This window comes from Mesocricetus auratus, unplaced genomic scaffold (genome assembly GCF_017639785.1).
Source record: "Mesocricetus auratus isolate SY011 unplaced genomic scaffold, BCM_Maur_2.0 Super-Scaffold_100027, whole genome shotgun sequence".
In the NCBI taxonomy this organism is placed as follows: domain Eukaryota; kingdom Metazoa; phylum Chordata; class Mammalia; order Rodentia; family Cricetidae; genus Mesocricetus; species Mesocricetus auratus.
This window is the reverse complement of record NW_024429208.1, coordinates 25,702,985-25,718,069: the sequence shown is the minus strand read 5'-3', so window position 1 is coordinate 25,718,069 and position 15,085 is coordinate 25,702,985. Positions and strand designations below refer to the sequence as shown.

At 41.2% G+C, this 15,085-nt stretch overlaps 1 protein-coding gene across 6 annotated transcripts in view; it reads left to right on the top strand.

Moving 5' to 3' along the window:
* Lims1 (LIM zinc finger domain containing 1) overlaps positions 1-15,085 on the top strand; it is a 101,041-nt gene that overhangs the window by 62,963 nt on the left and 22,993 nt on the right. For 4 of the 6 annotated variants that reach the window (XM_021227650.2, XM_013113818.3, XM_021227652.2 and 1 more), the window contains exon 2: positions 14,151-14,310. In XM_021227650.2, coding sequence (XP_021083309.1) covers positions 14,151-14,310 — 160 coding nt within the window. Of the gene's footprint in view, positions 1-9,524; positions 9,770-14,150; positions 14,311-15,085 lie in introns of those variants that run through there. The other 2 variants (XM_013113817.3, XM_005070863.4) reach the window with 2 other exon arrangements.

Sequence of the window (15,085 nt, the reverse complement as noted above, 5' to 3'; positions counted from 1 at the left end):
TTCTGCAGACACCAGAGGAAGAATCTTTGCTTCACCTGCTTGTGCTAGATTTACTGTATTTGAATTGTTAGTTTTAGGACAAAGTATACATCTACTAATTTGCTTCCAGCCTGTGATTAGATAGCATCACACTCACTTCCTTATGAATATTTCTTTAACTATCATAAGGTCTTTATGTGGTACCATATAACTCTTCAGACATCAAAGATAGCCCCTTTATTTTGTATGTTTTAGTTCCATCGTCAGTTCTTAGGAATAATTATGTGTAAATAGCCTTATACCAGGTAGTCTGGGATGGCATATTGGTGGTAGAGGGTGGTAGCTGGTCCTTTAATCCAGACATTTCATGTTTTTAAATAATTTTTTACTTTATTTCTGGTTATAGTTAAGATACAACAAACTCACCATGTGGTACTGGCTCCCACCTTTAATCCTAGCACTCAAGAGGCAGAGACAGGTGGATCTCTGAGTTCCAAGCCAGCCTGGTCTACAGAGCTAGCTCCAAGGTAGCCCTGGCTACGCAGGGAAACCCTGTCTTAACCCCCTCTCCCCACAATACTATAAAGTGCTTTTATCTCCTTTGAATAGTCCCAGTAAACAACACTAGTACAGACACATAAAATATGCATTATTATTCAATTTAAGCTAGTTTTAAAAAAATGTGTGTTAACTACTCTCTCACTCTTGTCCATGGTCATTTTTCTTTTTCTTTTTTTTTTTTTTTTTTTTTTTGCCTTATACAATTAGGAAACAATTTTAACAGACAGGGCAAAATGGCATATTTATTGAAAATTCATCTTTTTCTGGTTGACCTTTGTCTACTTCCTTATTGTCTTGAAAGAAAACATATTACATTTGTCCTACAAACTGGAAATGGGAAAGAATTTTCCATCTCCATTATTTCACTTACAAGTCACAGTTGCTTTGTTTTTAGTGTTCTGAGGAAAATCAGGTGAAATTTTCCATTTAAGTGAAATAGAGAATTGTAGGAGAATAGTTCATTTTGTCAAATGTAATTTATCTAGGCCACATTAGGGATTTGAATACCCCAGTATGACACAGAAATATCTGGTAACAGTTAAAAAAGCTTCATTCTAGTGGTAGTTATTGCTAAGGTCTTGGTTTAGTGATAGATTTGATAAATCTTTTGTGAAATAAAGCATTTTATTTATTTATTTATTTGCTTTCTCATTCTATAGTCACAATAGAGTGGAGGATTGGTTCTAGAACATTTCCCTGCAATTCCACCTCTACCATGCTAGCCAGGGGATAGCAAAATCTGTAGTTGCTTGGGCCCCTTGTAAAATAACATGATACTTGCATAGAACTTGCACAAGTCTCCCCCCACCCCTTTTAGTATGTCCATTGGTGTTTTGCCATGGGTGTTGGGTCCCCTGGAACTGGAATTACAGATAGTTGTGAACTGCCATGTGGGTGCTGGGAATTGAACCTGGGTCCTCTGGAAGAGCTGTCAGTGTTCTTAATCACTGAGCCATCTCTCCAGCTCCAGTACAAGCCTTATGTTAAATCATCACTATACTATTACTGAATACAACGTAAATGTTGTACATGTCACTGATATAGTTCATTTATGTATAGATGGAGGGATAATAATATGTAAAAGCTATATTTTTGATACAAATCCAGTTTCTTTTGTGTATGTACAGGTGTGTTTGCATGTTCATAGTGGGGTGGTATACATATGTGCACAGGTGTGTGGAGGCCAATGGCCAGCTCTGATGTCATTCCTCAGAAGTTGTCCTTGGTTTTGTTTTTCTTTTTTTTTTTTTAACAACTTTGTAAATATTTTATTTATTTATTTTGTGTTCAGTCTTCTGCCTGCATGCCAGCAGAGGGCACCAGATCTCATTCAGTGTGTTTGTGAGCTACCATGAGGTTGCCAGGGATTGAACTCAGGACCTCTGGAAGAACAGTCAGTGCTCTTAACTGTTGAGCCATCTCTCCAGCCCCTTGTTTTTCTTTTTATGCATGTTCTTTGTGTGTGTGTACAAGTGTGTGCACATGGGTATGTAAGTGTTTGTGACTGAACATGTCTGCAGAGGCTAAGGTTGATGTTAGGTGTCATCCTCTATCCTTTGAGACAGGATGTTGAGGCCAGCCTGGTCTACAAGAGCTAGTTCTAGGACAGGCTCCAAAGCTACAGAGAAACTCTGAGAGAGAGGGAGAGAGAGAGAGAGAGAGAGAGAGAGAGAGAGAGAGAGAGAGAGAGAGGGAGGGAGGGAGGGAGGGAGGGAGGGAGGGAGGGAGGGAGGGAGGGAGGGAGGGAGAGGGAGGGAGGGAGGGAGGGAGGGAGGGAGGGAGGGAGGGAGGGAGACAGAGACAGACAGAGACAGACAGAGACAGACAGAGACAGAGAGAGAGAGACAGACTATCTCACTTAAACTCAGAGCTTGTTGATATAGCTAGTCTTGCTGGCTAGCTTGCTCTAGGGACCCTCTGTCTCTGCAAATTCTGGGGCTGGAATTATAAACAAGCTACTACAACCACTCATCATTTATGTGGGTTTTGGGGATCTGAACTCTGTCTTCAAATTCATTATTTGCCTAGCATAGTACTTTAACTATGTCCCATCTTCCTAGTCCCTGTCTTGACCTTTTAAGACAGGTTGTTGTGTGAACATTCTCCAGGAGACAAGCAAACATCTATTTACTCCAGATAGGGCACAGTGACATACCAAAGGAATTATTCCATTCAGACACTAGCTTGGTAAAAGAATGACTTTAATTAGAGTTACTTAAAGGGGTGTAGTTAAAGGGTTACTTGCAGGAGCAGGAGCAGTTTATAGACAGCTACACCATTGAAGGAAAAAATATCTTTAATCCAGTATAGTAGTTAACTATTTTCTTGGGGGCAGGAGGGGTGGCTCATGAGGCCCTCCTAACAATCCCAACTGCTTAGAAACTTTATTGTCTCTGTCTCTCTCTCTGTCTCTCTCTGTGTCTCTCTCTCTGTGTCTCTGTCTCTGTCTCTCTGTCTCTGTCTCTCTGTCTCTCTCTGTCTCTCTCTGTCTCTCTCTGTCTCTCTGTCTCTCTCTCTCTCTCTCTCTCTCTCTCTCTCTCTCTCTCTCTCTCTCTCTCTCTCTCTCTCTCTCTCTCTCTCTCTCTCTCCATGCATGTGTGCATGTATGTTCAGAGTCTCTCATAACATTGGCTGTCCTGGAACTCATCTCACTACATGCAGACCAGGCTGGCTTTGAGATCTGCCTGCCTCTGTGTGATTAAAGGTGTACCACCATGCTTGACCTGCTTATAAGTCTTATAGGAGAGGGGCAAGACTTCATGAGCCTCTTTCCCTTTGATGACAGAAAGTTAATGGTCTCAGTCTTCTTCTCATAGCTGCTAACAGTGCAAGAGAGAACTTGTCATGTCATGCTCAGAGGACAGATCCACACACAGGATCTCTCACTGCAGCATGGAACTCATCATGGCTGGTTGGTTTCCTAAGGTGTAAGGTTGAGGTTAGCCAGAGCTGCATAGTGGCTAGCAGGCCAACTGAGGCTTTGTAGAAAGACCCTGTCTTAATGAGGCCCTAGATTCAATCCCTAATACTGCCCCCACCCCAGAAGCTGCTTTGGCAACTGCTTGTGAATATGGCCAAATTTTAAGTATCTAAGCTCCTGGGAACAGCTGTAATGCTTTGTCTGACATTTCTAAGTAGGTATGTAAGTGTTTGTGACTGAACATGTGTGCCGAGGCTAAATCTTTGAAGTTTGCAAACTGGTGGGATCCATCAGAAGCTCTGCAGCTGTCCTCATGTTGTACTAGAGTGCAGTAGTGTATAGTTTAGTCTCAACAAGACATTAGGTACACCCAGTGCCTTAACTAAGTTTCTGTTGCTGTGGTTAAACACCATGACCAAAAGCAATCTGGGGGAGAAAGGGTTTTTTTCAGCCCAGCTGTCAGGGCAGAAAGTAGAGGCAGGAACCTACAGGCAGGAAATAAAGCAAAGGCTGTAGGAAAATGCAGATTCCTGGCTTATTCTCCATGGCTTGCTCAGCCTGTTTTTTTATACCACCCAAGACCACCTGCCCAGGGGTGGCACCACGTACCCTGTCTGGGCACTTTCCTTTATGAATAAAGAAAATGCTCCACAGGCTTTGCCTTCAGGCCATGTGGTAGAGGCGTTCTTTCCAATTGACATTCCTCTTCCCCTTTGACTCAAACTTGTGTCTAGTTGACAAAAAACTAGCCAGAACTTCCAGCCAGGGCCCAAACTCTGTTCTCTCATAGGTGATGAAGTTTGGCATCCAGCAAATGGTTTTGATGAGTTCATGCAATAGAAATCTCTATTCTTAGTGGCTTAAGGGAATATTTGGTTTCAGAACTGTCCTAGAGGATATTCCAAATATGCCTCTTGGCTTTGGTGAATGGCTAGTTTAATTAGATTATTGAACATCTTGGGAGAAACAACCCTAGTTATTCAACAAAAGTCACCTAAGCGATATTTGTGAACAAACAGCCTCCCACTCTAATGACTTGATGCTACTGTAATGTTGGTGGCTGCTTCACTCCAGGACATTTGTGTTAAAGTTTTCTGAAGGTTAGAATCACAATCCAAAATGACTGTCTGTAATTCTGAGAGTAAGTGTCAGAAAAGTTGAAAACAAAGACATAGGTATAAACTTGAGCAGTAATGTTTGGCCTTAGGTTGCTCTGTTGATATCCTTCTTTTTGCTTTGCTCAGTTCTGGCTAAGTTACACAGAAGGGACCTCTGTGTAACTGTGTGGGGAGAACAATGCCACCCAACCTTTCTCTGGCCTCATGACTACTGATCCTTATTCAGAACAATGAGCACTGACCTCTCTGCTCACTTATAACAAAAATGATTATGTTTCTACGTGTTGTTTCCCTGACTGCATTGTATACTCAGAGAAGCAGAGGTTGTGACTTGCATTCACTTGTTTATTCATCCAACAGATGTTCTTATTAGGATGCCCCATGAGCAAATAGTAAGAACCTTGTGTGTTCCTGGTGATGTGAGCAGTAAAAGAATGTGAGCAATTACTTTGAATATATACATCTTAGTAGAGTAGCTACTAAAGGAGGGGTAACTCATTTAGTAATCCCCAAGCTTGTTCACTGTCACCTTTGTAGTAGAGGACGGCATACCCTGAGCCTCCTCGTTGGCTTGGAATCTTTACTCTGGCTCCTCTCTTCTTATAGTAAAAGCAGATACATAAGATACAGAGAATTTCCTTGGAGCAGTACGTGAAAGCTCATATCCCAATCCACTGAGGCTGAGAGGATTACTGTTGAATTCTGGGCTGGCTTGCCCTATCAAGTGAGACCCTATCTCAAAAACCAAAGCCAACAATCGAAGAGTGCCTGGTGCCTAATTCTCTAATCCCTGCAGAGGCAGGAAGGTCTTTGAATTGAGGCCTGTCAGTCTCAACAACAAACAAAAATCAAACAAAGATTTTCCTTGCCTTGTATTTGTGCTGAGAATCAACTGGTTGGTTCTTAGCTCCCAGTAAGAGGTCAATGTGATAGAAATGTGTGCTGCAAATGACCTAGCTCTTTCTTCCGTCAGAACCTTTGCCTCCTTTCTCTCTGGATCACAATTAAGATATCTTTGAGTGCTGGGAGTGGAGTCATGCACACCTTTAATCCCAGCACTGGGGAGGCAGAGGCAGGGGGATCTCTGAGTTCAAGGACAGCCGGGGCTACATAGAAAAACATGGGGTGGGGGACAGATAAGAAAGTGATCTGAAAAACATAAACCAATAGTTACAGCTATCAATTTTCCTTACAATATATAAATCTTGTGCTGATTGATTAAAACAGCTGGGAAAAAAGGGAGGAGGGGTGAGAAGGAAAGATCCAGAACTAAATTTAGCCACCACACGATCATGGAAAGAAATAGTCTCTTTGATGAAAATTACCAGTGATAAGAGAAAATAAGAGGTCCCCAGATTAGGAAGACATATGTCCATGAATTGTTACAATGTCTGTAAAACCCCTTGTGACCAACAAGTTCAGTTCCTGTCAAAATAGCATTGGGGCCTAGAGAGATGATTTAGGGAATAAGAGCATTGACTGCTCTGCAGACAACCCAGGCTAATCCCATGCTCACGTGGTGACTCACAGTGTAACTCCATCCCAAAGGACCTGACACCCTCTTCTGCCCTCCAGATATACATGAACATATATGCAAAAAGCACCTATACACATAAGATAAAGAAAAATACAGTCTCTGCAGAGGTAAAGAAAGTACTCCTAAAATTTGAATTGAGCCACAAAGACTTCAGATAGCTAAAGCATTCTTGAGCAGAAAAACAGAGCTGGAAGCATTGGTAACCTAAGTAACATGGTACTGGCATAAAAATAGACTAATAGAACAGACTAGAGAACACAGAAATAAATGCATATATTTATGATTAACTAATTTTCAACCAAGGCAGTAAGGATATACTGTGTACACACACAATATGTAAAAGTTATCTTTATTAGGAAAACAACAGAAAATTGTAGCTCAAAAGATAATAAAGCGGGAACTCAAGAGGTGGTTCAGAAGTTAAGAGCTTGTTCTGCACTTCAGAGGACCTGAGTTGTGTTCTCAGCACCCATGTACAGCAGTTCACAGCTTTCTGCAACTCCAGCTCCAGGGGGTCTGATACCCACTTCTGGGCTCTGTTGGCACTGTACTCATATGCAGAACCACACACACACACATAAAATTTTTTTTTAAGTTTAAAAAAGTGACCACGTAGTTACTAATATGCTAAACCACCTTTGCTCGATTTTTTTGTTTTGTTTTGTTTTGTTTTTGTTTTTTCAAGACAGGATTTTCTGTAGCTTTGGAGCAAGTCCTGGAACTCACTCTGTAGACTGGGCTGGCCTCAAACTCACAGAGATCTGCCTATCTATCCCTGCCCACTCTGTCTTATTTCTTAAACTTGATTTCGGTTTGAATTTTAAAAGCTTCTATCTTGCCATGTTCTCTAGTCTCCTGTAACTTTCATTTCTGCCCACACTTTTCTCAGGTAGCAGAATCACCCCTAAGTGTCAGAACTTTTCCTTATAAATTAGGATTCTTTCTGGCTGTCATGTGCCTTCCCCTACTGAGATAATAAAATTGTAGTTCTCCCCTCCCCCAGGAAAATGCCCTGATTGTAATATGCTGCACATAGCAATTCCACCTTCTACAAATAACATCATAGAAACTCACCACTGCGTTTTGATATTTTGTTGCCTGTCTTCAGCTTTGCACAGCCTGAGGTTTAAGATTGTGGGTGAAATTTCGTACTCAGCCAGTTTCTGTTATCCAGATTTTATTATTTGGCTTGGTCTTTTTATCAGCCTAAGGAAGATTCCTGCCACTCCGTATGTAATTTTTCCTCTGTCTCTCTTTTTTTCTTCTACTTTCTCTTAAGTAATCAGCTACAAATTACAAATATACTGGACAAATCATAGAGAGGATTGTACAGCATTTTGTGTTTATTTTATCCATGCACAAGTATAGTAACCTTTGTCATATGTTATTCTTACAACATATAAAAATAAAAGAGCTGATTATGTCAATCATTACAGTTGTGGAATTGAAAGTTACTTTTGCTACATTGAATAGTAAGAACCAATGAGCCATTACCAAAGATAAACTGGACTTGTAAATTACATGAGCATTAAGCCAGGTAGCATAAACTTCAATACTCACTCTCTCTCTCTCTCTCTCTCTCTCTCTCTCTCTCTCTCTCTCTCTCTCTCTCTCTCTCTCTCTCTCTCTCTCTCTCTCTCACACACACACACACACACACACACACACAGAGTGAGAGAGAGAGAGTAAAATATTGTTTAGCCATCAAAACAGAAAGAAATTGTGTCATTTCAACCCTGGAAACCATTGTTTAAATGAAATAAATTAACTACAAAAAATCCTGCATGTTTTCACTTGTATTCATAAGCTAAAAGGGAAAGGGCTAGGTAATGAAAAGAGGGGGGTCAGTGGAAACCCAGATACAGAAGAACCAGAGGAACAACTTTTTGTGTTACATGTGCTATAGTACAATTAGAGAACTTCGATTAGCAGCAATTAATTGAATATTTCAAAATATCTAGTAGAGAAATTTTGAATTTCTAGTAGAGAAAATTTTGAATTTTCCACATTTTCCCCAAAGAAATGATATATGACTAAGATGATCAGCTAAGGCAGTTACCCTGGTCTGATCATTCCAGAGTGAGATAGAGAGAGAAAATGTCATGCTGCACCACACTGATGTGAATAATTAGTGTGTCAGTAAAAGTCAATGTATATGTATGGTGTTTTGGCACATGCCCATAATCTCAACATGCCTGGGCTGAGGCAGAGGGACCATATGTTTGAGGCATGCCTAGGTTACCATATGAGACCTTGTCCAAAAAAAGAAAAGAAAAGAAACCTAACAGAAAAATATTCTGTTTAAACTGGGCACAGTTGTACATGCCTATAATCTCAGCTTTTAGGATGTAGATGCAGAAAGAGTGAGAGTCAAGGCCAGCCTCCACCGCATAGCAAATTTGAGCTGGCGATGTAAGTCTGTCTCCAAAAACAAAGTAAAGCTCAAGGATGGGGATTTAATCTTAGTATCAGACATCTTCCTAACTGCACTAGAACAGCTGTGCTACTGTCAGGCTCCTGACTCCTTCCTGTATTCCATCTCCTTCAGAGAGAAAACTGAAGGAGAGGCATATGCTCCATTGGCCCGGAATTGATTGTCCAATTCTGTCCTTCCTCTGTTCTACTTTGCCCTTATAAAAAGAAGACAATATGAACATACAGATAAATAGAAAGGATAGCAGTTACACCATAAAGCTGTTTCTTTACTCTCTAAAGCTAGTGATTTCCCTGTATTATCATCCCTCAGCTTTGGCTCTCAGCAGGTCTAAGGCCACAGTCTTTGAGTTTCTCATCATTCTGATATCTCTAAGTTCAAAGCAGAGGGTGGAAGCAGGGGGAACAGGGAGATGAGTGGGGTTGGAATGCCTGATGTAAAATCCACAAAGAATCAATGAAAAGTTAAAAAAAGAAAAACCCTTAACCCTCGTGTGGCCTCATGCTATGCTGTTGTTATTATCATCATGACAAACACAATTACAAGACTGTAGTTTAAATATAGCAGGAACACCATGAAGAATTTGTGGTTAGCTGGGATGAAGTAGAAGAGTTACAATTGAACTCTAGCTCTAATTTATGCTGCGCCCATTTGTTGAAGTTCTTACTATGTTGTTTATTATATGACAAACAAAGATAGTAGAAGACTACATAGAGCTTCATTTCAGGAACTTACAGGTCCTCACTGGAGCTCGCCAAGCTTTGCAAAAGTTTCTTTGCACACCCAAATGGAGAATTGCTCAGAAACAGATTGTCACTGTAATGTGCAGTGTTTTTGAGATCTAGAAAGCTGTAATAGATCCAGACTGCTATGCTACTGAGCTCTTAACATGAAAAGTCAATAGCGACCTTGGCAGCTGGGTGACGCATGTGGGAACAGTGGGAGTGACCCTGGCTGGGAAACAAGAGGCCTGGATATTGTTTCTCTTCTCTGTATCCTGCTCGGCATCACAGGACTCTGAACTCTGAAGCCTGTACAATGGCCTTCCCAGGCCGATCACGCCCGTGCACTATCCCAGAGAATGAAGAAATTCCCCGGACAGTCCTTAACAGTGTCCTCGAGACTAATGGAAATGAAGACGAGAGGGCTGTGTCCAAGCTGCAGCGAAGGCACAGTGATGTAAAAGTCTACAAGGAATTTTGTGATTTTTATGCAAAATTGTGAGTCTCTCCCCTCCTGGAATTTTAAAATCTCCAGCTCTTCAACTCTGCATTCCCTAGCCTTTTGGTGTAGCTAATGCGTTTTAATTTAGCACGGTTTTTCCAGGATGTACCGTGGGTTCGGGGTGGTTCACAGATTGCCTTTTCTTGTAAACTTCTACCAGAGGACATAACAGATGTCAAGGAAAATGCCACCTTCCTGGGAAGAGTAGCAGGCTCTCATCTCTCTAATAATGGTACATTTTCATTGTATTATCCATGAGAGAAGTTGGTACTTTATGTTGTCAGGATCTACAACAGGAAAAAAATCTACTCTGAAAGTTCTCAAAGATTAAACTAAAACTTTTATATGCTGGGGAATTATTCCATAGACAATATTTGAGGTGACTAGTAAACTCAGAATATTTGGTAACAATTTTGCACACTGTTGTATTTTAAGAGCAGAAAATTTGTTTCATGTGTAATGACTATTAAGATGTGAGAAATTGGAAAGCTTGATTGTAGTTTCCTGAGCAGCCAAACTGTAGATGTAGGTCCACAACCTCAGTCCCTACTAGCCAGTTGGACACTTTCTTATTAAAGGCTTCCATAGGCATACATTCTCCTCACTTCCATAGTTTCTTTATCCTCAACACTTTTTACTGAAAAATAGTTTCTGGAAAATCAAGCATTTATGTATAACCAATCTAATGACTTGTCACTTAAAAATAACTTCTATCATATGTTGTATTAAATATTGTCAGCTATAAAAAATGTGAACAGTACTGGAGAGTTAGGAAAGAGAGGAGCTGGGCATGCAATCCTAACACTTGGGAGGTATGAAGGGCCAGGAATTTGAGACCAGCCCGGGCTACATAAGACCCTGTCTCAAAAAAAGAAAAGAAAATCAACCACCCAACGAACAAGAAGATAGAGGAAAGGGAAACATGAGGTCAGTCAGGAGGCAAGTGATTGCTGTGTCTTGTTCCTCCTTTGTTACGAGAGAGAGAGAGAGAGAGAGAGAGAGAGAGAGAGAGAGAGAGAGAGAGAGAGAGAGAGGGAGGGAGGGAGGGAGGGAGGGAGAGAGAGAGAGAGAGAGGGAGGAGAGGAGAGGAGGGAGAGAGAGAATTACAATATATATTAATCTCTCTACCCATTTTACTCAGTTCTACTTGAGTATTCAGACACAAAGTCTGGAATGTAGTGGATATGAATAAGTCAGTGATAAACAGCATTTTTTTTATTCCAGCACTACCACAAAAAGGAGCTGGGGGTTGATTGTGGGGGCAGCAGCATGTCTTTAATCCCAACAGTTGGGAGGCAGAGGCAGGTGGATCTCTTGTGAGCTCAGGGCCAGCCTGGTCCCAGAGAAAGTTCCAAGACAGCCAGAGCTACACAGATAAACCCTATCTTGAAAAAAACAAAAACAAAAAGGGATTGAAACCCAGTACTTGTATGAGAAATTGTATTTATTAATTCAGTGAAAAGTAACTCATTACATGTTGATAATATAGAGTAAAGAAGGTTGTTGCTTTACCTTTTTGTACATTTTGTTGATGTTTTTCTTGATGCAAGCCCCTTTCTTACAGTCTGCTTCTGCAAGAGATGTGGCTGAGAGAGGGCGCTTCAGAATTTCCATATCTTGAGAGTCACTGAGTTAAGTGGTAGTGAATCCGGACATTCCAGAATGTTCTCCAGCTTTTTGGGAAGTCCATTAAAATTACTGAGGTCTAGCCTGGTGGTTGTGGTGCATGCCTTTGATCCCTCTGAGTTTGAGGCCAGTCTGGTCTACAGACAAAGAAGAGAGTTCAAGGATAGCCAGGGTGGTTACTCAGAGAAACCCTGCTGAGTTTGGGATGTCCTTGAGACAATTTAGAATGAGAATGATACCATGTCTTTTAGTACCAGCTTCTGCTTTCCAGAGTGATTCATCTTGTTATTATTTCATCCTCGAATAGCTTCTGAAAATTCTTGAGCAGGTGTGGGTTTAGTGTCCTTCCCTATTCAGCCACTCTTTCTGTAAGAAAAGAGGGTGCACAAATCTCTCCAGAACTTCATTCAAACTGTCCCGTTGATCTGGGGATCTTCTCATGTCACATTAATTCTGAGATGACAAAATGGAAGTCTTGTTTACACAGTGCTTAGGCCAGGTCTACCCAACAGTGAGGCTCCCTCCATTCCCTTTTAAAGTGCTTTTTTTGTGGGGTGGGTACACATGTGGAGGTCAAAGATAACTTGCTGGAGTCAGTTTTGTTCTTCCACTCAAATCCTCAGGCTTGACAGCAAGCAGTATTACTTGCTATGCCATCTCACTGCCCCCTCCTCCCCAGTAGCGTTCCTATTTTACATTTAGCTTACTAATTAAAACTGAATTTTGATTGATCTGAAATGATGAATGTGGGAATTCAACATAGAGTTTCTTATGGCAGGCTTCATAATAGAATTGCCTTGAACATTTGAGGGGCAAAGACAAGTGTAGAATTGTCTGCCATTGGGGTGAGGTGGAGAATAACTACTGCCACTTTTGCTATGGAAACAGCCAAACTTGGAAAGACGTAGGAGCAAGGCAGCTGGTTAAAGTGTCTGTGAAGTTAGAGGCTCTCCACACCGTCTGTCTCCTGGCATTGGTAGTGTAGACTGAAGAAATGTCTTCAAAGGTCAGAAGCTCTGCCAGTGGAGCAGACTTGCTTGTGGTAGAGGCCCATGAAAACAAAAAACAAGGCAAAACAAACAAAAAAGCAATTGTAAAAGTATGTAGAATAACCGGGCTAGTGACTGTTCAGCATAGGGAACCTTCTCTATTTCTAGAACTTTCAGAAACAAAATAGTATTTATGTGAAATTGTCACCTATTCTTGGCCTCAGTCATATTGCCTTTCATCTGATTACATCCTGTGTTTTGAGGTGTAGTGGAATTGCTCACGAGGGAACTGTCAGAGTCACTCTATGCTAGCTACTGCCTGGCTTCATTTTCCTGACCTGCAAAACATGATTGCTTCCCTACCATGAACTCTACAGAGTTTGCAATAAGGATCTGATCTCTGTGATGGATATGATTCCCTGTAAGCAGAGAGCCTGGATTCTACTCCTGTGTCACTCATTATCTAAGAAGCTAGTTCAGGGGTGTTGAACTCCTCGTCCACCTCTGAATCTATCCCTCTATCTGGAAAGTGATCTTTATTACATAAAATTCTGTGACTTTTTTTTTTTTTGAGACAGGATTTCTCTATGGCTTTGGAGGCTGTCCTGGAACTAGCTCTTGTAGACCAGGCTGGTCTTGAACTCATAGAGATCCACCTGCCTCTGCCTCCCAAGTGCTGAGATTAAAGGCGTTTAAGGCATGTGCCACCACCGCCCGACAAATTCTGTGATTTTAATATATATTTTATACTGCTAGTATTCAGTGTTTTCTTATGTACTGTTTAATAGGACTGAGGCAACTTGTCTAGTTTTCAGAGGTTTTCAGCAGTTGCTTTCAACAGGATCCAATCAAAAGTATCATCTAAATTCAGGTTACAATATGATATTCAGTTACATGAAGTTTAGATTTTTGTTCTTAAAAAGGAAAGAAATTGACTTTAAGAAGTTATTTCACAGAGGGAAGGAGCTTATGAGGCCCATCCATCGCTAAGAAGCTGTTGGCAATTGATAGTGCCTAGGGGAGGGAGAATCAGTTTTCTTTTGCAGTGTGGCTCACTGCAGGTTGCCCATGCTCCAGTGGTTGGTGCCCTACGTTCGTGCACTCTTGGCAGCACTAATTGGACTCAGTATGTTATGTGGAGACGAGGAGGAGGAGTCATGAAGTTGGGAGGGTAATATGGAATGGAGAGTCCAGGGGAGCTGGATGTGGGGAGCAGTATGATCTAAATATTGTATTCACAGCAAAGGACATTAAAAAAAAAGACATTATCATGGATATTTTAATTAAAGTTACTTATCCAGTTATAAACCTTAATCCTTGAGGGAAGCATTTATTCATGGATTATTTATTTGAGACAGAGTCTCACTGTGGCTCTATGACATAGGTTGTTCTTGAACTTGTGGGTTCAAGCAACCATTTTATTTTGCCTCTGCCTCCTTAAAGGCTGGAACTAAAGGTGTATCCCACTGCATCAGATAAGGAAACTCTTGACTTGGATTTGTGTTCTTACTATCTAAACTGCTTACAGAAATGCTAAAACGGTTAAAGTCAAGCAGAAGCAAAGCAGGAGACCCTCTCAGAAACCCAAGGGCTTTGTTAATGCGATGGGGCATTTTAAGTTACAGTATTTGTAAAACCTGGTTTTATGGATAAAAATGACTTTTTATATCCAGATAGAATTTGCTACTCAGTTCTTGATGTCATCTGGTCTTAAACCTAATTACAAGCTAACAATCTGTATCTTGTCCTTTGCATGTTTTAGCAATATGGCCAATGCCTTGGCCAGCGCTACATGTGAGCGCTGCAAGGGGGGCTTCGCACCTGCCGAGAAGATTGTGAACAGTAATGGTGAGCTGTACCATGAACAGTGCTTTGTGTGTGCCCAGTGCTTCCAGCAGTTCCCAGAAGGACTCTTCTATGAGGTGGGTCAACTGAGCTGTCTTCTCTTTCAAAGTCATTACCAAAGACTGAATTAAAGTGCCAGTATTTAGTGGGGGTCAGTGATGCAGTGCATTTTAAGTGCTTGTGCATTACCTCCCTACTCATGCCCACCAGTTCATCTTATCCCAGAGTCTGCAGTATCTTGTGACCGTCTGTCAGACCAAGCACAGAACCCTTCTACACGGCTACAGCAGAAGCACCCCTGGCCTCCCTCAGTGCTTGCCCCCGCGTGGAATCTTCCCATCCCTATCCTGTGTCTTCCTTTATCAGGGTATCATTGGACACCCTCCTGAAAGGGAACCTGTGTCACCCACTTCCTGATCTCCAAGCCACACTCTGGAGATTTTAATGCATTTTCTAAAGAGGATCTTGTTTGGAATTGAACATTGCAGGAACCACACTGAGTGCCTTGAGATATTTCTAAATTCTTGTTTTTCTTAATGTCATCAACTGGTCTGTACTTCCACCATTTTATCACAGTAAGCATGCACTGTGCGATGGCCTAGGGAGGCTAACAACCCCCTCTTCCTCCCCCCAATGTCATGAGTGAAAATGAGAATGACAACTTTGACAATTTTTTTTGCTACCACACCACTTAGCATATTTGCAAATATGTATTTTTATGATAATATATGTGTATAGAATTATGATACAGCTAAAAATGTATGCTCTTTGATTTCTTTTTTAATTATTATTATTTTATGTGCATATGTGTTTTGCCTGCATATATGCATATATGTCTATTTACTGTATGCA